The following is a 24,080-nucleotide window of genomic DNA, read 5'->3' on the forward strand; positions in this document are numbered from 1 at the left end:
AGCTAGAAATAATATGCTAGCTACGATCCCCTTAGGGTTTAGGACACAGTCTCGACCTAAGACTGGCTGTCTATCCTTTACAACCACGTCCTTGTCACATGCCTTTCCCTCTCAAAGACGGCACCGGCTTGCAGATTTGGGATTTGGAGGGAGAAAGCTTCAACAGATTTCACTCTGTTTTTGTTGTTGTTTTGAAAAGGAGAAAGTTAGTTTTATGTATTCCTTCGTGGACATCAATTAATTTTGTAATACAACTAATTACTATCGTAAGTTAAAAGAGTCGAACATAACATTTCTTGTGTAGGATTATAAGCTCTTATAACTAGTGAAATTACAAGTTCTTTTCCATCAAGCAATGATAATCATTAATATCAAACTTCTCGGCCTTGTTAATCAAGAATTTTGTATATTAATATAGAATCACCGTCACAAATTATCGTTGAAATTATTGATTTGAGAACTCTAAGTGTAATGGCAGAAAAATTTTCATTCTACACTGGCAGTAAGTTAAAAAATCTTGTAACTTTATTTCTTGAATCAGTACATACTATAACTTAAATTAATTTCAGATAAACCTTGTTAGTTTATACGATCTTATTTCCTGGAATATCACAAATCAAAACCAAAGTCTAAGATGCAAACATAATTGAACTCTCTTATTCTACCTTGCTTGCTTTCATTTGATTCTCTCCAAAACCGTCCTCCGTCCTCATGTGTATGCCTTCATCTTTGCCGAAACCCTAAAAACAATACTAAACACATGTACACATAAACCCTAAAAGCAGTTACGAACGTATTTTTCAAACCATATGTTATACTATTAGGTGTCAATATGTAGTTTAGTAAGTTTCAAGTATGATTAGTGGCTTATTCAAATAGTTACTCGATGAACACTGTATATTACTTTCTAATTTGATGATTTGTTCAGCTAAAATGGATAATCCTTTAGGATGCGAATAAAATCAATTCATGCAGCTGGTCAATTATGAGGATAGTTAATCTTAGGGTGCCAACAGCCACGAGGCAAGGATTTGATGGAGCAATCGAATTCGATGGTGACCAACCATGGAACAAGCACCGCAGCAACAACCCCTTAATCCTTACCATCAGGAACCACCAAAAATGTCCTTTTGGCGGCCAACATTTTGTTCACTCCTCCAGCTTTTTCCTGCACACCCATCACCCGATGGTCCATCATAGAAACCCTAGAAAGCCTCCACCCTGAAATACTACTATATATACCCTTTAAACTCTTTACGAAAATTATTGGATGTATCAATTTTTTTTCTTTATCATTGGTCAAGATATAAAGAAGCTAGTAGGGTAAGGCATTATCCCTACCCAACTTGGCAAAATAATTTCGATGATGCTACGTATAGTTCTATCTAGATTGCAATGACACTTTCGGTGGGGAATTATAGAAATTTGGCCAAACACACCCCAACCACAAAGAGCAAATTCAGTGATATTGAATGACCATTTGTGAAAATTCTAACATGTATTAGAACCAAAAGAGAACTTTTGTCATTCTCTGTCCCTAATTTGTGTAAATTTGTAGTTCAATTCATATCTGCACATAGATGGCACGCACTCATCTTACTTTTCTCTTTCGTTAATATGTGATGCACAATAGAATTATAAGCTTTTTATCTTTAGACCATTGGCCGAGCACAAGCTAAAGATGCAATTGCCTAGACTTGTAATTAATAACCCTTTCATCAAATTAATTTAAAAAAAAAAAAAAACTTGTAATAAGATCTATATGTGGCGGAAAATGGACAAAAAAGGTTGAATTATACAAAATTTGTGCAACACAAAACTGTAAGTCCTATAATTAATCACTTTTTTTAACTGTTAGATGTGACAAATTCACTCTACTTGATGTACAAAAATAATGTATTTTCCCTCACTCTTTTGTTTTCTCAACATATATCATGAATTGCTCTTTGCATGCTAATGCCTATCATGCTCTTTGCATGCTAAAGCCATATGCATGCCAGGCGATATAAATATGGCAGTCTGTGTTATTATTTCTTGCTCCGCTTAGCTTTTCGTTCATACAAGTCTTTCACTCTTAAAGCATAGGAATGTGCTAAAAATAACTGAAGTATTCCTTGAAAGTTGATTAATTAGTAAAAAATTGTGGTAGGCCGACCAATTACAAAGGAAATTTTAAATCTAATAAATTACGCATAATTAATACCAATTTTTTTACATGCATATATACAAAGTTAAATCGAAGTAAAGATTCGAAACTCTAAACCTTAAACTCTTACTCAACCCGTTGCAGTATCGATTGAACAATGTTGTATATTATATGGTTGTATTTGCAATCCTACGTCAGCATACGCCAATATTAGAGACACATACGGTAAAATTAATTATAACTGTATATATATTGAGAAGGAAAAACGTGAACCGTTTGTGAGCAAAATACCAAAAAAAAAAAAATTTGGTGCCCTGTTCAAAGGGTAACCTGAGACCAACCAAGACCTCATGTTGCAGAGACATGCAGGCCCTCCAAACAAAGCAAACAAATACTTGATTAGGCGGCACATCATCCACCCTAATGAGGTTAAACATCATCAATGTCAAAAGTTTCCCAATTGATCACTCACAGCAATGCTAGCAATTGAACAAAATCTGCAGATTCAATTCCACGAAAAAAAAACAGCTACAAAAAATTGTCCTAACACGTGTACGACAATGATGCATGGATGGACTCACTCAACGAGTTCAGATTTTGATTGATTGATTGATATCGCTGCTCTATCCATTTATCATCATATCTCTTAATATTTTATATGTTCGAGTCAAGTTATTATCAATATTATGGAATTACATGTTTTTGATAAATAATGGCCAAGTTCAGGGGTATTTCGGTAATTCACGTTACCACTCTGACTGCATACTGCCCCCTCTATAAGAAGGGGGACACACCAGTTGAGACCAACTCATCATATTTTCATACCTCCAAACACCAAAAGCAGCTCTCTCCTTGTAGCAATTCTTACTCTCAGCTCATTCCTCTTCTGTCAAATAATTAAGAACAAGGTATGGAGATATATTTGGATTACCCTTATCTTTTTCCTAGCTACCTTATAATCATATTCATATTCCCATTTTATGAAGCGGTTGTTTACCTGCATTTGCATAATCTTTGTACGATATTCATTTGGACTTGGTTAAAAAATCTCCAGTTGACCAAAAAAAAAAGAAAATTACACTGCTACCATGTCAAGTATATTACGATGCAAATGAACCCAACTAGATCTCTTTCGATCTAGAGTTCCATTACATTTTAATTTTGAACTTCCACAGGTGTATTGTGATGTTGGCCAACTTATTTTCTTCTACTTCTGGATCTTTAATTTGTTTATATACACACTAAAGACATTAAGGAAGATTAATTCATAATTAGGTAGCTGTATATATATGAACCATGCGCCCCTCCTTTTCCCTTTCCTCTCTCCATTTTTCTAGTGGAGTCCCAGAAAGTTCTCTCTTTAAATTTCTAACATGTCATCATTTATGCTCCTATCTTAAAGTGCCGATTTGTGGTGTGTATTCATTTCCAACTTTACACTATATAAACTTTGTTAGCACTATAGATATAAACCTACCTCATCAAAAACATTACCAACAAAAAATTGATGCTTCTATTTTTCCAAATTGTAAGTGTAATTTTAGCATCACATTCACTCATTGAGTAAAGTTACATCTCGTTTTTGGTCAATTATATATCACCTGCATGCACATGAAATTCACTAAACTGTGCTTATTGTTTTGGTGAAAGATGGAGGAACCAAACTCATCTGGGTTGGCAAGGACCAAGTCTGAACAATTGGTGGAAACTGTAGCCGCGGAGTTGAAGTCACCTCTGCCGGGCGAAGCCATTTCGACGGTTGAAGGCGGATCAACACTGTCGAGGAAGTCAAGCCGGCGCATGATGGGGGCGTCACCCGGGCGTGGTAGTGGCAGTGTTGGCAAAAACACACACATCAGGAAGTCCAGGAGCGCCCAAATGAAGCTGGACGTGGATGAGATCAGCAGCGGCGCTGCCTTAAGCCGCGCCTCTAGCGCCAGCTTAGGATTTTCGTTCTCCTTCACCGGCTTCACTGTGCCTGCTGATGATATCGCCGATACAAAGCCTTTCAGCGACGACGATGATTTACGTAAGTACTTAACACTTCAATAAATTTCAAACAAGTGCTTGGTAATTTTCACACACAAAAAAGGTCTCAACAGTTAATTCATATGGTGCATGCTCTTCACCCACATGCAAAGATTAGAAAACTAGATTTTAATCTTTAAATAAGATGAAATTTAGAAAAATGTCTTATACAAGATTAAAATTTGATTTTAGTCTTAGACTCTATTTAATGCCAACATATTAAATGTCTCTCTTTTTTATTTATAATTTTATGGTGTTCATAAATTAAATTTTATGAAAATATTATAAATTTTAATTCTCATTATGGTAAGTATCTTATATAAGAAAATATTTTTGTAAAGATTTTCGGTACACATGTTTTTGCATATTTTCTTATATGCCACTAATTCATTACAATATATTTAGGTACAAACATTTTAGTACATTAGATTAGTATAATAAGTTTAGGTACGGACATTTCGGTACACTAGTTTATTATAATATATTTAGGTACCGACATTTTGGTACACATGTTTAGTATCATATATTTAGGTACACTTATGTTTTTGCATATTTTCTTATGTGCCACTAATTCACTACAATATATTTAGGTACGGACATTTCGGTACACTAATTTAGTAAAATATATTATGATACGGATGTTTAGGTACACTAATTAGAGGAAGTAAAATATATATAATGAATTAAAATGTGTATAATAATATATAATTTTAATTTTAATGTAATGATATTAAACAAGATATCTATTAAATATTAAAACAAAAATATAATATAAATTTGAATTAAGTACACATTAGAGGACTAAAATTAATATTCAATCTAACACCAAGTTTTTGTTGAATTTTAATATTCTTCAAGGATTAAAGTTCAAAAACCCCTATAAAGATTAAAAAAAAAAACTATAAGTTGAGGAATATTATGCTAATACAAGAGCTAATATACAAGGGCAGGTCGAATTTCGCATATAAGTTAGTTTATAATTTTGAGTGTGGTGTGCATATGTAATGTGTTACACATGTTTTTGCACATAATAATTTTTTGGCTTTGTTTGTTATTTTTATTTTGTAAATTTATGGTGCATGTTACTCTCCACTCTCCTAATAAAACCTGGAAATTATTTAACAGTTTTGAAAATTAAATTTAACAACTAAAATTCATCTATTAGCATTGAAACCCCCCCCACCCACAAAAAAAAAAAAAAAAAAAAAAAGGGTGAGCTTCTGAGTAAATGATTGGGGTGTTCAATCGGTACTTGGTCGGTGGGTAGAGATAAAGAGGCCATGGACGCAGCTTATGACTTTAAAAAAGATGAACACAGTGCTTTACAGTGACATGGAAATATGGAGTTGGTTAGAACGGGGCCCCACTGCTCCCATAATGCAGGAAAACTGTCTTCCTTCCACAAACTGATTAAGAAATCTTGCGTACAAAAATGGAAAATGGTACAAAATGGAAAATGGAAGGGAGACTTACAAATATACAAATTTTTAGATCATATTTTGTTTTGTGCATGATATGATAGGATAGTTAGTTGTTGAATTTTTTAAAGAATTTAAAAAATAAGTGTAATCATCAATCGTTATATATGTAATTTACAAAAGAGAGTCTAAAAATTTGATTTTTATAACATTATTTTACAAAAATTAAAAGAGAATACATTAAATCAAATTAAAATTTTTCATAAGCATTACATAAAATTAAGTATCAAGTCTTGTCTTGTTTGTGTAACCATATCTTCCCCATTTTTCTTTGTTTTACTTCTCTTTTAAACGTTAGGATTGGATCGAATTGAGAACTGAGATCATGTTTTTGACGTGAAGAAAAACCAGTCATATGTGGGTCCCGAATATGGGTGAAATGAGACTTTAATCCTTGATGATGTGTTTGTTGTCTAATGGGATGTAGTAATTTGGCATATAGTCTACTAAGACAGCTTTTGGCCTTGAAGAAGATTCTCAAGACTAAAATATTAAAGCTACTTATTACTATAGTTATTAGTTTAGTATTAGAGATCTAAAATTCGTGAATAATTAATTTGATATTAATTTTTTTTATTTATTAGGTTAAAAATATAAATTTGTATAAAAAATATGTATACTAAAAATGAGAACCCGTGGATGTGGAAGATTATTGTTAATGGAGAACAAAAGAGAAATAAAATTTTGAAGTCAATATACTATGTCTAAATCTATTTGACATTAAATTATAGTTTAAAAATATATATATTTATATATATTCGTTTATAAGTAAAAACAAGGATAGAAGATATATTTTAAAATATTAAAATGAGATGTGTAATTGTTATTGCAGCAGAATATCTTGAAGCTGGCATCACCAGGAAGCCAAAATTCCAAACAGAACCCACACTACCATTATATCTCAAGGTTTTTCTTCCTTCCAAGTATTTACGTACACAAGTTACAAGCTTACAAGTTGCCATATTTTCCATGTATGCTTTCCTTCTCCTTTTTATCCCAAAACCCTTGCAATGTTTGCGAACTGCATCTACCGGTGTACGATTCAAAAACCCAGTACGTGTTCAATCGTACCGCTCGATGAGAAATTGATGTGATACTTACTGTCTATTTGAGCAGGCAAGGAACTAAGGAAGGAGATTGATCATCTAGCTAGACACATCAAAGGGCGGTCCATAGAACATGGCTAGCAATATATAAGCATGGTCAGGTTCAGTCTTGTACAGAACTTCATTCTACACGGTGACTTGTTTGTACAAGACTTGCCCTTTCTTTCCAACCAGAAAAAGGTGCTTCATATTGATCATGTATAACTAAATCACATAATCTGCTTTTAGATAGGGTTCTAGAACTAAATCAAATCGTGGGTTTTACACCCTTCGAAAACTAGATTAGAAACCGGCATTGATTAAGGTTTAGGTGCACCACAAGCATCTGAGGAAAGAAGGGTATGGACAATCTGATATTTTAATCCCCCTGGAAAGTTATTATCATCTTTTGACATTGCGAAAATTCGAATTGTATAGAATTAGCTAGTCATAAATCGTAGTAATGAAGGCTAAATCTTGCTGTGGTTTATTCATCTCAGTTCACAGATGTGACATACAAGGTCATTTTCAAAGGAATGAGGACAACTGAAGAGAAGTATATCTTGAATGGGATTGCTGGTTTGGTTAACCCTGGTGAAGTTTTGGCCCTGATGGGACCCTCAGGAAGTGGAAAGACCACGCTCCTTAATCTGCTTGGAGGCAGGGGAAGCCAAGCCAATGTCGGTGGTTCAATTACTTACAATGATCAGACATATTCCAAGTACCTAAAGAGCAAGTATGAATCTGGAACCAAGTTTTTTCACCTTGATGATTACATAGATTAGGAGAAACAGAAACTATGTTTCTAGTGTTCATACATAACATGAAACATATGGCAGGATAGGGTTCGTGACTCAGGATGACGTTCTATTTCCTCACCTTACGGTGAAAGAGACATTGACATTTGCAGCCCTCCTACGGCTGCCAAAGACTTTGACAAAAGAGCAGAAGGAAAAACGAGCGATAGATGTCATCTGTGAGCTAGGCTTAGAGAGGTCAGTTCTTCTACCGGTTTCTGTTGGATTTTGGAATTCCTTTATGCATTGTCATAAATGGACTCCCTGATCGATAAATACACATATGACGAAGACTATGTTAGAAAGTATCAATTTTCTTACTAGATTAAAAGGCTAACATGCAAAAATTCTTGATATGCACAGGTGCCAAGACACTATGATTGGTGGCTCCTTTGTCCGCGGGGTATCAGGTGGAGAGAGGAAGAGAGTTTGCATTGGCAATGAGATCCTAATCAACCCTTCTCTTCTGTTTCTGGATGAACCAACTTCCGGCTTGGATTCTACAACTGCACTGCGAATTGGTCAGATTTTACAAGACATAGCAGAGGTATTTAATTAGAATGGACATTCAGTGATGCCAATGCTCTACTAGTAATATGAACACGAAGAAGTGAACTTTGTTTATGTGGCAGGCTGGCAAGACTGTGGTGACGACAATCCACCAGCCATCAAGTCGACTCTTCCACAAATTTGACAAGTTGATCCTTCTTGGGAAGGGAAGCTTGCTCTACTTTGGAAAAGCATCAGAAGCAATGGTGTACTTCTCATCCATAGGATGTTCTCCACTTATTACCATGAACCCAGCAGAGTTCTTGTTAGACCTTGCAAACGGAAATTTAAATGATGTTTCAGTACCATCAGAATTAGAGGATAACGTGCAAATGGGAAATTCAGAAGCAGATGATACAAGAAATGGAAAGCCATCTCCAGCAGTTGTGCATGAGGTAAATCTTACGAGACACGAGTGATTTTTTACTAACAAGAAATGGAAAGCATACTTATCTGGTGTTTCTATTTGGAAGCAGTATCTTGTGGAGTCATACGAGACACGAGTTGCAAACAAGGAGAAGAAGAAGCTTATGGCTCCCCTTCCCATCGATGAGGAACTGAAGTCAAAGATGTCATTTTCGAAGCGAGAATGGGGAACAAGCTGGTGGGAGCAATTTTCTATCTTGTTCTGGAGAGGAATTAAGGAAAGGAGGCATGACTACTTCAGCTGGTTGAGATTCACCCAAGTGCTCTCCACCGCAATAGTTTTGGGCTTGCTCTGGTGGCAGTCAGATGCTAACAATCCCAAAGGCCGGGAGGATCAGGTAAATCCTTTTCTTGTCAAATAAATAAAAGTTAACTGACCCGTTCAATACAAGAAATTTTTTAGTGTGACCGTCATAGTGAAAAATCTCTCCCTTGATACTCAAACCCTCCTCAATTTACACTCACTCACATACACACACACACAACTACTTAACAAATAGTCGGCCACTTCATGGAGTATAGAATCAGTTCTAAAGCTACAAACTTAACCCCAAATTGCAGGCAGGGTTGCTTTTCTTCATTTCTGTTTTCTGGGGATTTTTACCCGTCTTCACAGCAATCTTCACATTTCCTCAAGAAAAAGCAATGCTGGTGAAGGAACGATCGGCTGATATGTACAGATTAAGTGCATATTTTGCTTCTAGGACTACTAGTGACCTCCCACTTGATCTAATGCTACCAGTTATGTTCCTTGTCGTTGTATATTTCATGGCTGGCTTAAGGCTGAGTGCTGAAACCTTCTTCCTAAGCATGCTTACGGTTTTCCTCTGCATTGTGGCAGCACAGGTATGCCTATTTTCAGCTACTAGTTGAGAAAATTCAATGAATATTTGTACTGCCATAGTTAACTAATTACAAATGGATGCGGAAAAGGGACTTGGACTTGCTATCGGAGCTACATTGATGGACCTAAAGAAAGCCACAACTCTTGCATCAGTAATTGTGATGACATTCATGCTTGCTGGAGGGTTCTTTGTGAAAGTAAGCATGCAATCCTTTATTAAAAACCTATATTTTGTCAACAAAATTATCAGTGAAAATTATAATTCCTGAGATTGGAAATTATACCTAAGAGTCTTTAACACATTGTTCATAATTTTGTAGGAAGTTCCGGTGTTCATATCTTGGATTCGGTACATGTCTTTCGACTACCACACATACAGGATTCTTCTTAAGGTGCAGTACGAACACATCGCACCGACTGTTCACGGGTTGACCACAGACTGCGGTTTAACAGAAGTTGGTGCCCTTGTAGCCATGGTTTTTGGATACCGGCTCTTGGCATACCTTTCTTTGCGAAGAATGAAGCTTCAAGGTGGGGCATAGTATTCAAGGAAGCCTGCATCTTTTAAAAGCCATCGTCTAAGCATAAGTTTCGAATTAACTGAGGAAACTAGTGAGGTTCCACTGATCTGCACCTTATGTATTCTCTGTTCTAAGAACTTTGTTAAATTTATGTGGTGCAGCAGGTAAAAGATCATATAGATTGGTTAGCTGGCTAATAGCCAAAACACTGTATGGAGAGAGAAAGACTTTAGAGTTGTTTTGGAAAAAGTAAACTCTAGATAACAGTGGAATTCAGATCATAAACTGTACTTTGTTTGTCAATTTTAATCAACGAAAACTCGTATGATTTTCCTTAACTCATGAATGAACTTTGCTGAACTACCAGAAACGTTTTTGTGTTCAAACTGTTAAATCTTTGTTTCTGCAAAACGATTAATTAAGTACGCAACCAAGAACTTGCAAATTAAACAAAAGTACCTCAAGTTGTTACCCTCACGTCAATGGAAACAAAGATGGGGCCTTAGCATAAACTTTCTGAAAATCTTCCTCTTCTTTCGAAACCTCGTGTCCATTTATCAGTTTCATAGAACAAAGTTGAAGGTAATTGGATTTTCGTTAAAAGATCTACATATAACAACACAACAATCAGCACTACATATAACAACACAAATCAGCAGAAAATAACGACCATATCCAATAAATTCTTGAACTCTTGGTCACACTTACCAAAGGTATTCTATCTAGTCGCATTTGATATTATGGTTTTGGCAAAGATTTCCTTATCGAAATCATCTTTTGACAAATATAAATACTACATATCGAAACAACGAACTGTTATCTGTGCGTCACTTTTAAAGACTAAATTTCAACTCACGGCTCTACCCTGATCAACTATGATGCGCCCTCAACTTTTTTCAAGAGGGCGGGGTGGTACAAAGCTTCAGTTGCTTGAGAGGATGATGCAACAGTTTTTCCCAGAAGCAGCTGGCCAGAATTGGCCTCCTGCCGTGATCCAACACACTTGGAAAACTGTTTGGGAGAGCAAGACTGCTTCTCTCAGAGAAGGGGTTTTCAGGACGCCCTGTGACGAGTAGCTTCTTAGTGCATTGCCTCCTGAGAGTCACAGTGCAAGAGTTGCATTTCTTGTTCCAAAATTGGTTCGTTCCTCCTTCGAGGATTGCCCGTTTTGTTCATCTTGTAGGTACCAACAGTGGCATGCCTATTCTCTCTCTCTCTCTCTCAAGTCATCTCGTGGCATTGAGATCGAAAGAAACACTTGGGAAAAATAAGTGTTGAACCGTGTCAAGCTCCGTTCGAGTTTTGGCACCAACAAAAGTACAAGTGGAAAAGAAAATCAGTTACCAGACTAACCGAGTCAGTTCACATATATGATCACCAGGACCAATATTTTCGAACAAATCTTCGAAGAAACTAAAATTACTAACATCTCACATAATAGGTGCATTGATAAACAAATCATTCCCGTAGCTGTCCTCGAAAGAACGATTGCTCAACCATAGTTGGACTCCAAGCTTCCTCCACTCCTCCTCCGTCAGCCGTGATCTCAGAAGCGGTTGGAAAAATCACAACTTGGGTTTCAGCAAATATTGCTCAGGGAAACTTGTACTCCAAGCTTCCTCTTGTACTCGTCCATTTGTAGCAATTCCAAAAGCAATCGGAGCAAACACGTCTTGGGTTTCAGCAAGTAATTGCTCAGTAAAACTTGGACTCCAAGCTTCCTCTTATACTGCTCCATTTGCAGCAATCCCAAAAGCAGTCGGAGCAAACACATCTTGGGCTTCAGCAAGTAATTGCTCAGTGAGACTTGGGACTCCAAGCTTCCTCTTGTACTGCTCTTCATGACTATTTTTAGTCTATGTGACGCAAATGTGGCTTCCTAGTCAACTAAAAAACGAGTCTCATGGTCGTCATCAATTTTAATGAAGGGTTAAGGGCTGGTTTGATATTACTGTGCTTTAAAAAAAAGCTGCTTCTGCTGTGCTGTGAGAATAAGCAGCTGTGAAATAAAACAGCAGAGTGTTTGGTAAACTTTTTTGTAAAAGTGCTTTTGAAAAGAAAAAAAAGCAGTATTATAGTGTTTGGTAAACTTTTGTGTAAAACAGATGTGAAAAAAAGCCGGTTTTTCAAAGCTGGGTTTTGCAGCTTCTTGTTTTTGGCTTTTTTTCATCCAAAACTGTGAAAAAAAGCTGAAGTTGAATGTTTACCAAACACAAAAACAGCTCCCAGCTTTTTTTGATACCAGCTTTTTTCAGAATCACTTCAGTACCAAACCAGGCTTAAGTAGGTCAAACAACTGGAAGGCTTAAATTACATGATTTTAAAATATTTAAGTTAGGGATGGCAACGGTTCGGTTTGGGGACGGAAATGCTATATCCATCCCCATAACCACGAAAATTAACCATATCCATAACCGCCAATTAACCATCGGGTATTATCCATAACTATACCCACCGGGTAACAGATTCATCATCAGTTAACGGTTACATGCATCTTTGTCAATACAAAAAATATATTCGTTCAATTGACGCATGATAATTTAATAAATATTAATTTCGTCATTAAATATTTGATGTATAAAATGATTTAATGAATAGATCTTATGGAGCATAAAAATTAAAGCTAAAAATTGACAATGTTAGCTGATCTTTGATATCTCCTATAAGTACTATTGGTCTAGATTCTCGTAGATTTTGATTTATATCAAAACTTTTTAACTTGCCTACAAAATGCAACTCACACAGTGCAACTTTTGTATTCTCAAGGTAATGGATTTGGTGAAAAAACTATATATATATTATATTTATATAAATGCTATTATATTATATATAATTTGGTTCGGATTTGGGGACGGATACGGTTTGAGGACCCCTATAACCATATCCAAAACCATAACCGAATATTATTCACAGTTTTTCCCCATATCCAAAATATACTTGAATTTTCATACCAAAATCTAATCCATTTGGGTGGTTATCCACGGTTATTGGGTTTAACGGTTAGAATTATCATCCCTAATTTAAGTGCAATATGTCTTGTAAACTTTATGTCATGTATGTCAATTGCAATCGACTCGTATGATTGTATTAACCGACGAGTAATTGTACTCCATATTCAATTGTAATATCGACTCATATGGTTGTACTTAACTCGTGAATTAACTTTGTTAAATTCAATTAGAGATGGCAAGAGTGCAAACCGAAGGTAAATTTTTTATAGATTGATTTCATCAAAGGCAGTTTATAGAGTTGCCACTTATAAATATACATTTCTTGAGAAAGAAGAAAGCGCAAGTAAAGAGAAAAACCATCAGCTTACAGATTTGGCAGGAAAAGGTTGTGCTGCATACCGCATGGAGACCACTGTACAGTTTCTCTACAGCTCATGTATAAACAATATGATAACGAGCTACATACGCGTCTATCTGCTGCATAAGAATGCTACTTACAAGCAAGATATATACGCGCCGTTCCAGCCAAAGGGGTCAGTGATCTTATATTATCCTATTGACACGTCAAACCTGCTGTCTATCGCTGCTAAATAGTTTGGAAGATAATATACCCCAACCTGCTATTAGAGCTACCGTGTTATGTGATAAAGAAGAATGCATCTGCAGCCAAAATGCCAAGCTGCATTACATATTGTCCTGTATGGAGTCTCACGCTAATGTCCTTAACCATCCAAGTAGTCGAAGGAGGGCAGCATCCAATACTGGGGACTTCTTCTCAAGCCCTGGCAAAGAAATGTAAAAATTAAGGAAATTAAATAAATAAACCAACGTAAAAGCTCTAAACAGTTCTACACATCAAATCACCTATGGATGGCTTCATTTGAACTCCGTCTGATCGCTCCTTCATCACCCCGATATTTTATGCTGTTACCCTTATCAATATTTTAATTCCACATCTTTTTACGCTAATTTACTATGCTGTGAAAAGAAAAGACTGCCCATCAAGACCAAACGTGGCAGGCTTTTTCTAGGGACGAGAAGGAGGTAGGAGGTGCCCACGATGCCTCTTTTGGTTCAAAAAGAGGAGCTGCCAGTGGCGCTTTTGTTCCATTAAATTTTCTTTTCAAGAGTAAAATCAGATTACAAAACTAACCCAAAAAAAGGGAAAGAAAAGCACTGAGAAAATACCTATATCAGCAGCTACTCGATGAGCACACATTACTCCTGAGAAGGATACGGCTATAACTCCTTGTCCTGGAAAGCAGCTATCACCAACACAGTAAAAGACCATCCATAACCTGCATTTTTCATCATATCATAGCACACCTTGCTCAGTATGCTTAAAATCAATGACTATTAAAACATCCGTTTTATATCGTAATTGAACTTACTGTTGTATTGAATGGCATTCCGAATAATCCTTTAGGAGTATTACGCGGTATTGGTCAGTAAGTACCCTTGTCACGAGCCAGGTACTGCCTGTGTGTCTTTGGCGTTCCCACCTGCCAAGATTGGAGAAACTTTCAATGATCGTATCAAATGGTGTAAACTAAAAGTTGTGGAATCCAAGAACCTTAAGCATACCAAAGTATTCACCCATAGAAGGGCATATTTTGTGGAATCACCTTAGGTAAGTTCATAGAAAGCAGAGAGCCTAAAAATCAAATGCCCCTTAGGAAGAACATTTGTTAAGTTGAAGAGAATAAACACGTATTTTAATAAATATGTAAGTTCTACTCGAGGGAGAGAAGTGCTAAGCTCTCAAACATTTTTGGTAATTTCCTCTCATCTTCTGCTCTGTCTCTCTCCTTTCCATGTCACAAGGCTCACAACCGTAACACTATTTCAGATATCTCAACTGCTTGATATACATTAGAAGTGAATAGGGTACAGTATTACCTCCTTAAAAACGATGGACGATTTGAGCCCTGGAAATAGTTTATTCTCTAATCTGCGAATGATTTCATCTGCTACAAACTCCTTTGCCTCGTAGTCCTTTGGAGAGAGTCCCTATATAGAAATCTCCACCTCTTTAGTTACTCAAGTTACACATGCATATGTACAAGGAGGGGGCTAGCCGGCTAGGGAAAGAGAGTGGGGGAGGAATCAATGTAACTTTGACAACAGATGGTTACCACCCAGTCCTCTATGGAAGAGGTTGTAAATATGTGAAGAATATGGCGTCCTTCTGGAGCCAATGATGAATCAAGAACAGTTGGAATGCTTAAAATATACTTCCATAAGGCTCTTCTAACTTTGTCCAATCATCCTGAAAAAGATGGAAGACAAAGAAGACAGATGAGCGAAAGCATTCCTATCGCAAACATTTCCTAGCAAATGATGGTACTGAAAAGGAAAAACAATGGTACCTCAAGCACAAAATGGTGGCAATCTGTTTCTGGTGGCAGAACCTCAACCTTCACCCCCATGTGAATGGAAAGAGAAATGGGGCCTTAACATAAACTTTCTGAAAATCTTCCTCTTGTTTCGGAACCTGGTCTCCTTTTATCAGTTTTCCTAAAATAAAGTTGAAGGTAATTAGACTTCCTTTAACGAGCTACATATTGTTGTGCTAGGATAGCACCAAAATCTTTTGGAACCAACTCAAGCTAACCCACAGGAAATTTATCAAATGAAAATGCAAGAACAAAAATATACAGACACCAAGATTTTAACGAGGTTCCTCTACAGTCAGTGTAACTGGAGTACGTCCTCGGAGCAGTAGGAGCTCACCCAATAATCCACTATCAACCAAATGGGAGTTTACAAAGTGTTGGCAATCTCACAGCCCAAATAACCCAATACACCCAATAGCTCTCACACACCAAAGAAACAAATAGAGGAAGAAATATAATGAATAATTTCTTCTCTATACATATAGCTCAAAGCTATTACAACAACAACTACTTTGGTAGATGATTACTAACCAAAGAGAGGAGCTCTTTTCAAATGGGGGATGCGGCACCTCTTATGCTCTCTGCCTCTGCAAATCAGAAAGTGCTCTCTGTTTTCTGCTCTCTCAACTCTCCCTTGCTCTCTACAACTCTTCCTTGCTCTCTCACCTCTACCTTCTTTCGGCCGTACTTATCAACACAAGGCCACTCACATTTTCTTCCCCAACATCATAATTGCTGCCATAATCATAAAAGCCACATTCAACGGAGCCGAATAAAAACAACCACCTTTACTTTTTTCTTACAAACATCATCATTATGTCTCTACTCATAATGATGTCCACCAAACTTTTCTTTGTTTTGTTTAATCACCTAAAGTTTTCTTGGACATTTGTCCACTTGGCCACTTGGCCAATTATTCAACAATCTCCACCTTGGCCAAGTTCCGAAAAACGCCATGATAAGCCAAACAACACAATTAGCACACAACATCACTCCTAATCACTAGCAAGAGAACAACTCATGCCGAGCCAAATGCTCCAAAACTCCTACTGCTCAACGCCTTCTTTATATAGGCAAAATGTGAGCCAAGTTCAAGCAATGAACAAACTTGGCTACACCAACAACCTTAGTCAACATATCAGCGGGGTTGTCTTTAGTTGGAATCTTCTGGATAATGATTTCTCATTCACCAACAACTTCACGAACAAAGTGATAACGCACATCTATGTGCTTGGTCCTCGCATGATGAACCTGATACTTAGCCAAATAAATGGCACTCTGACTATCACAATGCACCTCCACCTGCTTCTGATCAACCCCCAAATCTCTAATCAGCCCATGTATCCAAATGGCCTCCTTTATAGCTTCAGCAACTGCCATATATTCAGCCTCTGTAGTAGACAAAGCAACAGACGACTGCAAAATGGACCTCCAACAAACTGGCCCTTTAGCCATAGTAAACACATAGCCTATAGTAGACTTCCTTCCATCTAGATCACCTGCATAATCTGAATCAACATAACCAATTGCAAAATGACCAATACCAGAGTCATCTCTCTCAAAGCATAAACCAACGTCTCGAGTACCATGGAGATATCTCAATATCCATTTAGCTGCTTACCAATGCTCTTTACCTGGATTATGCATATATCGACTCACCATGCTAACTGCATGAGCAATATCCGGTCTAGAGCATACCATTGCATACATCAAACTACCAACCAAATTTGCATATGGTATATCTTTCATTTGCAGCTTCTCTTTATCAGTTTTAGGACACTGTAGAGAACTTAATTTAAAATGAGGAGCCAAAGGGGTACTAACCGGTTTGGTTGAATCATGAACTCCAAACTTCCGAATCAACTTCTCAAGGTATTGTCTTTGATTCAAGCATACCAAACCTTTCTCTCTGTCTCTAGTGATCTCCATGCCAAGGATCTTCTTTGCTTCACCAAGATCCTTTATCTCGAACTCATTCTTCATTTGCTTCTTCAATTTCTCAATCTCTTCGACATTCTTTGAGGCAATCAACATATCATCAACATATATCAATAAATAAATGAAAGACCCATCTTGCAACTTCTTGAAGTACACACAATGATCATATTGACTTCTAGAATAATTTTGGCCTCTCATAAATTTATCAAACCTCAAATACCATTGTCTTGGAGATTGCTTCAAGCCATAAAGTGATTTCTTCAACTTGCAAAACAAATTTTCTTTCCCTTTCACCATATACCCATCCGGTTGACACATATAGATCTCTTCATTCAAATCACCATGTAGGAAAGCCGTTTTCACATCGAGTTGCACAAGCTCAAGATCATATTGTGCAACAAGAGCTAAAATAATACGAATTGAGGAGTGCTTCACAACTGGAGAAAATATTTCGTTGTAGTCAATGGCCTCCTTTTGTGCATACCCTTTAGCAACTAATCTTGCTTTGAATCTCACATCGCTTTTCTCATCAGCATCTTCCTTCTTGGCATACACCCATTTGCAACCAATAGCTTTCTTACCCTTAGGCAATTTAGCTAACTCCCAAGTCTTATTCTTCAAGAGAGAATTCATCTCATCACCCATGGCATTGCACCACTTCTCCTTTTCCTCACTCTCAATGGCTTCCTCAAAATTGGATGAAATCTCATCAGTGATAATAGGAAGAGCAAAAGCAACATAGTCACTATACCGAGCTGGCTTGGTAATATTTCTCTTTCCTCTGTTCTTAGCAATAGACTCTTGAGGTGAAACTTGCTCTTCAACTTGAATAGAATCTTCAAGTTCAACTTCTTCAACATCCTCATGGTCTTCCACTTCTTCACTTGTAGTGGCTTCGACATCAGCGGAAATAGGATTTGAAGTACTAGAGGCAACTTTCTCAAGCTCCACCTGTTGGACATCTTTCACATTCTTCTCAGAGTCTCTAAACATATTTTCTTCATCAAATGTCACATCTCTGCTGATTACAAGTTTTTTCATCTCTGGGCACCACAACCTGTAACCTTTGACACCACTACTAAAACCAAGAAAGATAGCCTTTTTGGCTCTTGGATCAAGTTTATTTTCAGTTACATGAAAATAAGCAGGTGAACCAAAAATACAAATATAGTCATAATCAGAAGAGGGTTTTCCAAACCATACCTCCATTGGCGTCTTACCCTGAACAGCAGCTGAGGGTAATCGGTTGATGATGTGACATGCATAAGTAACTGCCTCTGCCCAAAACGACTTGCTCAAACCCGACTGAGACAACATGCATCTAACCTTCTCAAGCAAGGTTCGATTCAATCTTTCTGCAACTCCATTTTGTTGTGGAGTTCCCCGGACACTAAAATGTCTCACAATCCCTTCCTCTTTGCAAACTTTAAAGAAAGGGTCGGATGTGTATTCACCACCATTATCCAATCTCAAAATCTTAATCTCTCCCAGTCTGGTTCTCAACCATTTTCTTCCAACCCAAGAAAATGCTCAACACCTCACTCTTGTGCTTCATAGTGTAGACCCAAGACCTTCTTGAATAATCATCAACAAAGGTCACGAACCAATGTCTACCACTCAAAGAGGGAGTCTTTGTAGGACCCCAAACATCCGAATGCACATAATCAAGAATGCCCTTCGTTTGATGTACAGCAGTACCAAACTTCACTCTAGTTTGCTTCCCCAAGACACAATGCTCACAGTAATCAAGCTTACAAGTCGTGGCACCTTTTAGAAGACCTTGTTTCACAAGCCCTTGTAGAGCTTTCTCACCGGCATGGCCTAATCTCATATGCCACAATCTAGTAGTATCATAATCGGATGTGCCCATATTTTCTGAGACTACAGATGCTTCACCTGTCACAGTGCTTCCTTGCAATAAATACAAATGGCCACATCGAGGAGCTTTCATCACAACAAGTGCACCATAAGTCACCTTCAATGTCTGCCCATCTGAATGAAACCTGAAGCCCTTGGCTTCCAAAGTTCCCAAAGAAATAAGATTTTTCTTCAAATTCGGTACATACCGAACACCTGTCAACTCTTTAACCATGCCATCATGCAACTTCAAACGAACTGTACCAATCCCTTTTGTTGTGCAAGGATTGTCATCTCCCATGAACACAACACCGCCATCAAACTCTTTCAAGCTTGAAAACCAATCCTTGTGAGGAGTCATATGATGAGTACAACCCGTATCCAACACCCACTTAGTAGCACAATCAAATGATGAGAAAGTGGTTAAAGCAAAATCAGGAAAATCTGTTTCAACTTCAGCAACATTAGCTTCAGAACTTTCTTTACCTTTGGTCTTCAATTTAGGACAATCTTTCTTCCAATGGCCCTTATTACGACAAAAGGCACATTCATCCCTTTCCAAAGGTTTTCTACCTTTAGAGTTTCCTTTAGGTCGAGACTGTGATTTTTTCCTACTAGAAGATGATCTTCTCTCCGATGATCTACCTCTAACAAATAAAGCTTCCGAGGTACTATCATGATTTTTATCTCTATGCCTCATTTCATAATTCATCAAGGCATTTGACACATCTTCAAATTTCACAGTTTCTTTACCATGCATAATAGTGGTAACAAAATGTTCATAAGAGTCCGGCAAGGAATTCAACAATATTAAGGCCTTATCTTCATCCTTAATATCCTCATCTAAATTTAACAAGTCGGCAATCAACTTATTAAAAGCATCAAGGTGTCTAATCATTTTTGTACCTTCTTTGTATTGGAAGCGGTTGAGCTTTTTCTTCAAGTGTAGCCGGTTCTCTGCACTCTTCGTCATATACTTGTCTTCCAATTTTTGCCACAACACACTTGCCAATGTCTCCCGCATCACAAAATACTTCTGAGTTTTTGCAAGGCACAACCGAATTGAAGAGCAAGCCCACAAATTTAATTTCTCCCATTCCGGCTTCGACATAGCTTTCGGCTTCTCTCCCAAAGCGGCAAGTGGATCTTGTTGAGCCAACACATCTTTGACCTCACATTGCCACATTTCAAAGTTGTTTGTGCCATCAAACTTTTCAACTTCGAACTTTGCATTTTGCACCATAGTTCTTGCAAATCCGGAGCTGCTTCCAAAAGGATTCTCATCTTGCCCGTCTGACATTTTTTGGCAATTAGACAGTACCCAAGAGCAACCAGTGCTCTGATACCAATTGTTGTGCTAGGATAACACCAAAATCTTTTGGAACCAACTCAAGCTAACCCACAGGAAATTTATCAAATGAAAATGCAAGAACAAAAATATACAGACACCAAGATTTTAACGAGGTTCCTCCACAGTCAGTGTAATTGGAGTACGTCCTCGGAGCAATAGGAGCTCACCCAATAATCCACTATCAACCAAATGGGAGTTTACAAAGTGTTGGCAATCTCACAGCCCAAATAACCCAATACACCCAATAGCTCTCACACACCAAAGAAACAAATAGAGGAAGAAATATAATGAATAATTTCTTCTCTATACATATAGCTCAAAGCTATTACAACAACAACTACTTTGGTAGATGATTACTAACCAAAGAGAGGAGCTCTTTTCAAATGGGGGATGCGGCACCTCTTATGCTCTCTGCCTCTGCAAATCAGAAAGTGCTCTCTGTTTTCTGCTCTCTCAACTCTCCCTTGCTCTCTACAACTCTTCCTTGCTCTATCACATCTACCTTCTTTCGGCCGTACTTATCAACACAAGGCCACTCACATTTTCTTCCCCAACATCATAATTGCTGCCATAATTATAAAAGCCACATTCAACGGAGCCGAATAAAAACAACCACCTTTACTTTTTTCTTACAAACATCATCATTCTGTCTCTACTCATAATGATGTCCACCAAACTTTTCTTTGTTTTGTTTAATCACCTAAAGTTTTCTTGGACATTTGTCCACTTGGCCACTTGGCCAATTATTCAACACATATAACAGCACAACAATCAGCAGCAAACAACAATCATCCAATAAATCAACTGCTGGTAGCACCAACCAAAGGTATTCCATCTTGTAGCATTTGATATTATGGTTTTTGCAAAGAATCCCCTCCTGTCTGAAAGCCTTACTCAAACCTACTACATGCACGCTAAAATAACATAAACAAAATCATCTTTCGACAAATATAAATACTATTTATCGAAGCAAAGAATAGATATCTTTGCATCACTTATCCAAGACTAATTTGAACGCACCGCTCTGCCCTGATCAACTATGATGTTAGTAACATTGGCCTTGTAAAGTATCTCACTGCCCTGGTCTACCAGACCTTTTGCTAAGGACTTTGCAATTCCACCAACACCACCAGCAGGGTAGTTAATCCCACCATAATGCCTGTCACACATAACCTGTCGAAAACATAAAGAACAAAAAAACAAGAGGAAAATACACAAGATAGTACCCAAAAAGCAACTTGAAAATCTTATCATGCTTGCATTGATCATTGGTGTCTGCAAAGCCTTAACTGTACTCACAATAAAACACTGTGGATACAAATGTAAAACTTTTTATGAGATGGAGGGGAAGACCGTTGGTGAACCACCAAAGACGACTAAATGAATAAATGATATAAAATCATAAATACGAATTTCAATAGGATCAAACAACCCACCTCCGCATCTATGAAAGACAACAGTTGGGGATCCTGAATGTATTTGCGAGCTATATCCCCAGCATTTTGAGGCAAATAGTTGGCTGCAATAGATACCCATCACGTAAGCTAGATTAACGGTATAAAACAAAAGTGCAATAATCCTTGCCCCAAACAAACCCCAGTCCTATTGTTATTTTTTTTTTTAAGTTTTCTGTACCAGTAACAGCATCAATAGATCTCATCGGATAACTGCAAGCATCGATCAATCAGGGATGCATTTTTACCCAGTTTCAATTACTTTAATCAGTGATTTAATCCTACAGACACATTACTATATTGTTGTCTGAAATATATCTTGCAACATGACTCGAATTTAGGTTTTAAATTCATTGCAGTGAAAAATAAATAAATACAAAAACTAATGCTTACCAAGTGTCAAGCATTCAACAGACTTCTGAAAGAACTGTCCGAAAAGGTAGATTGGCTCCTCAAGTGACTTCGGTTCCAATGAGTTCAAGGCATTGAAAACCTATCCATATGTACACAATCTGTTAGTATCAGTTCTGAATTACAAGTAATGAAAATATCCCAAAGGGACTCCCACTCAACTTGCAAATTATATGAAAAAAGAAAAGAACAGACCTTCCAACATACACCATAGAATTTCAGATTCCCTTGCTTTTCATGGGGAAATTTACTAGTAAGTTCTGAAATAAATTCACTGTATTCTCTGTGCACTAGGACGGAAAGATTATCGGGTAGATGGTAATGGACAGTAGTCGGATCAGGAATTACCGGCATCTCACAACCTACAGCTGCCAAATTACCAATTCAGTGACTAGTTGACGAGAAAATATCAAAACTGACAGAATGCAGGCCTCACTGAACATAATACAAATAAAAGTTCTTCAACCAATACAAAATGCCAACAAGATGGAGTTCATGCTTAGAACATTAGAACCCCATATCATCATCAAAAGAAGAAAAATATAAAGTTATATCAAAATATCCAACACGCGTGAGAGTTAATTATCTTTCACATATTTCCAGACCGCTTTGCTGTAAATTTAAACATTTTCAGTTAATGACTACTTTCCCATCCAGACATGTGTCTGCCCTTGGACAAATCTCTCCTTTTTCCCCAGCGTCAAGGATCCTCAAGCTCTAAATGTCACTTGTTAACTCACTGTAGCGTGTTTACAGGAAATAGTGGAATAAAGAATGTCTGCTGTTACATTCCCATGCATACGAGTTTCTATAAGGATACAATGCTCTTCATGGTATTAGCTCCCAACCTCCAGTAAGTTTCCACGAGTTCTTTTGATTAAGAAAAGAAATTCTTTGAACTTCTACATGATTATTTCCACCACATATATCGAACTAATTTCACGGAAAGTCAAAATCATGCGCAAAGTAACACTTCAAGCAGTCAAGAACCATCGATAACATTGTATAATATACATTGAACTACTAGAAAGAGAGGACTAATCCTTTCTACTTGTTAGTAATGCTGTTTTCCTTTCGGTAAGATAATAGCTCTTTCACTTGCTTTTACATGCTTTCTTATTAGCAGAGCAAAGCATTTCAACTTTTTACATACTAGTTTTTTGACATATGGACTGATTAAGTTCTTTTCAAACATTTACAACTCAAGTGATATAGCTAACTAGTAAACCGCAATGTATGTAAGGAAAAATCAAAACTTTTCGCTACAACTGACCTTATCGCTGAAACCGAACATCACAGAAGATCCAACATCAAATGTATAACCATCCCTCTCACTAAGAACCATCCATTCCTTTTAGGCATAAAGTGATGAAATGGTGGAACTTTTGATTCATTCCAATTAGAGTTGGTTCATGAGTCTGTCAAGAAGGCTGTATCAAAATTTCAGCATCTTGTTCCCAGGCGTTTGAACGTGGCGAAATTTTAAGGACTAGCCCGTAGTGCTGGCAGATTGACCTGTTGGGCTTAATTATGACTTTTGGGCATAAAGATGACTTTTTCTGGGGTTGGACTGACACGCCCCGACCCCGAGGTCCTAGGGACATCGAGATGGTCACGTGCTGGCCGACACTCGAAGGGTGACGAAAGCCATTTAATTTAAACGAAAACTGAGAAATAAGCTAAAAATATGCAATAGGGCTAATTTCAATACTTAGAAGTTGAACTTTTATTGAAATTAGCCCTATTGCATATTTTTAGCTTATTTCTCAGTTTTCGTTTAAATTAAATGGCTTTCGTCACCCTTCGGGTGTCGGCCAGCACGTGACCATCTCGATGTCCCTAGGACCT

The 24,080-nt window shown here is 37.3% G+C and overlaps 1 protein-coding gene and 1 pseudogene across 8 annotated transcripts; one reads left to right on the top strand and one right to left on the bottom strand.

The window, feature by feature from the left end:
* Positions 1 to 2,951: 2,951 nt before the first annotated feature.
* Positions 2,952 to 10,212, top strand: LOC137745839 (ABC transporter G family member 22). Of its 8 annotated transcripts, none has more exons than XM_068485863.2 (12): positions 2,952 to 3,054; positions 3,797 to 4,175; positions 6,485 to 6,558; positions 6,769 to 6,938; positions 7,238 to 7,473; positions 7,577 to 7,732; positions 7,898 to 8,081; positions 8,167 to 8,478; positions 8,560 to 8,847; positions 9,071 to 9,355; positions 9,443 to 9,550; positions 9,674 to 10,212. In XM_068485863.2, the coding sequence occupies exons 4-12, from the start codon at positions 6,852 to 6,854 to the stop codon at positions 9,893 to 9,895; spliced, it is 1,878 nt and encodes a 625-aa protein (XP_068341964.2). In that variant the 5' UTR covers positions 2,952 to 3,054; positions 3,797 to 4,175; positions 6,485 to 6,558; positions 6,769 to 6,851; the 3' UTR covers positions 9,896 to 10,212. The 8 variants fall into 8 exon arrangements, with proteins under 8 accessions (XP_068341964.2, XP_088537817.1, XP_088537815.1 ...); XM_088681691.1 differs by having other exon boundaries at positions 2,955 to 3,054; positions 6,485 to 6,623; positions 6,769 to 6,854; XM_088681689.1 differs by having other exon boundaries at positions 2,955 to 3,054; positions 6,769 to 6,854.
* A 3,247-nt stretch (positions 10,213 to 13,459) lies between these two features.
* On the bottom strand, positions 13,460 to 23,558 carry LOC137744544 (prolycopene isomerase, chloroplastic-like; annotated as a pseudogene).
* Positions 23,559 to 24,080: the final 522 nt, after the last annotated feature.

This window comes from Pyrus communis, chromosome 12 (assembly GCF_041283825.1).
Source record: "Pyrus communis isolate YQ-2024b chromosome 12, ASM4128382v1, whole genome shotgun sequence".
Classification (NCBI taxonomy): domain Eukaryota; kingdom Viridiplantae; phylum Streptophyta; class Magnoliopsida; order Rosales; family Rosaceae; genus Pyrus; species Pyrus communis.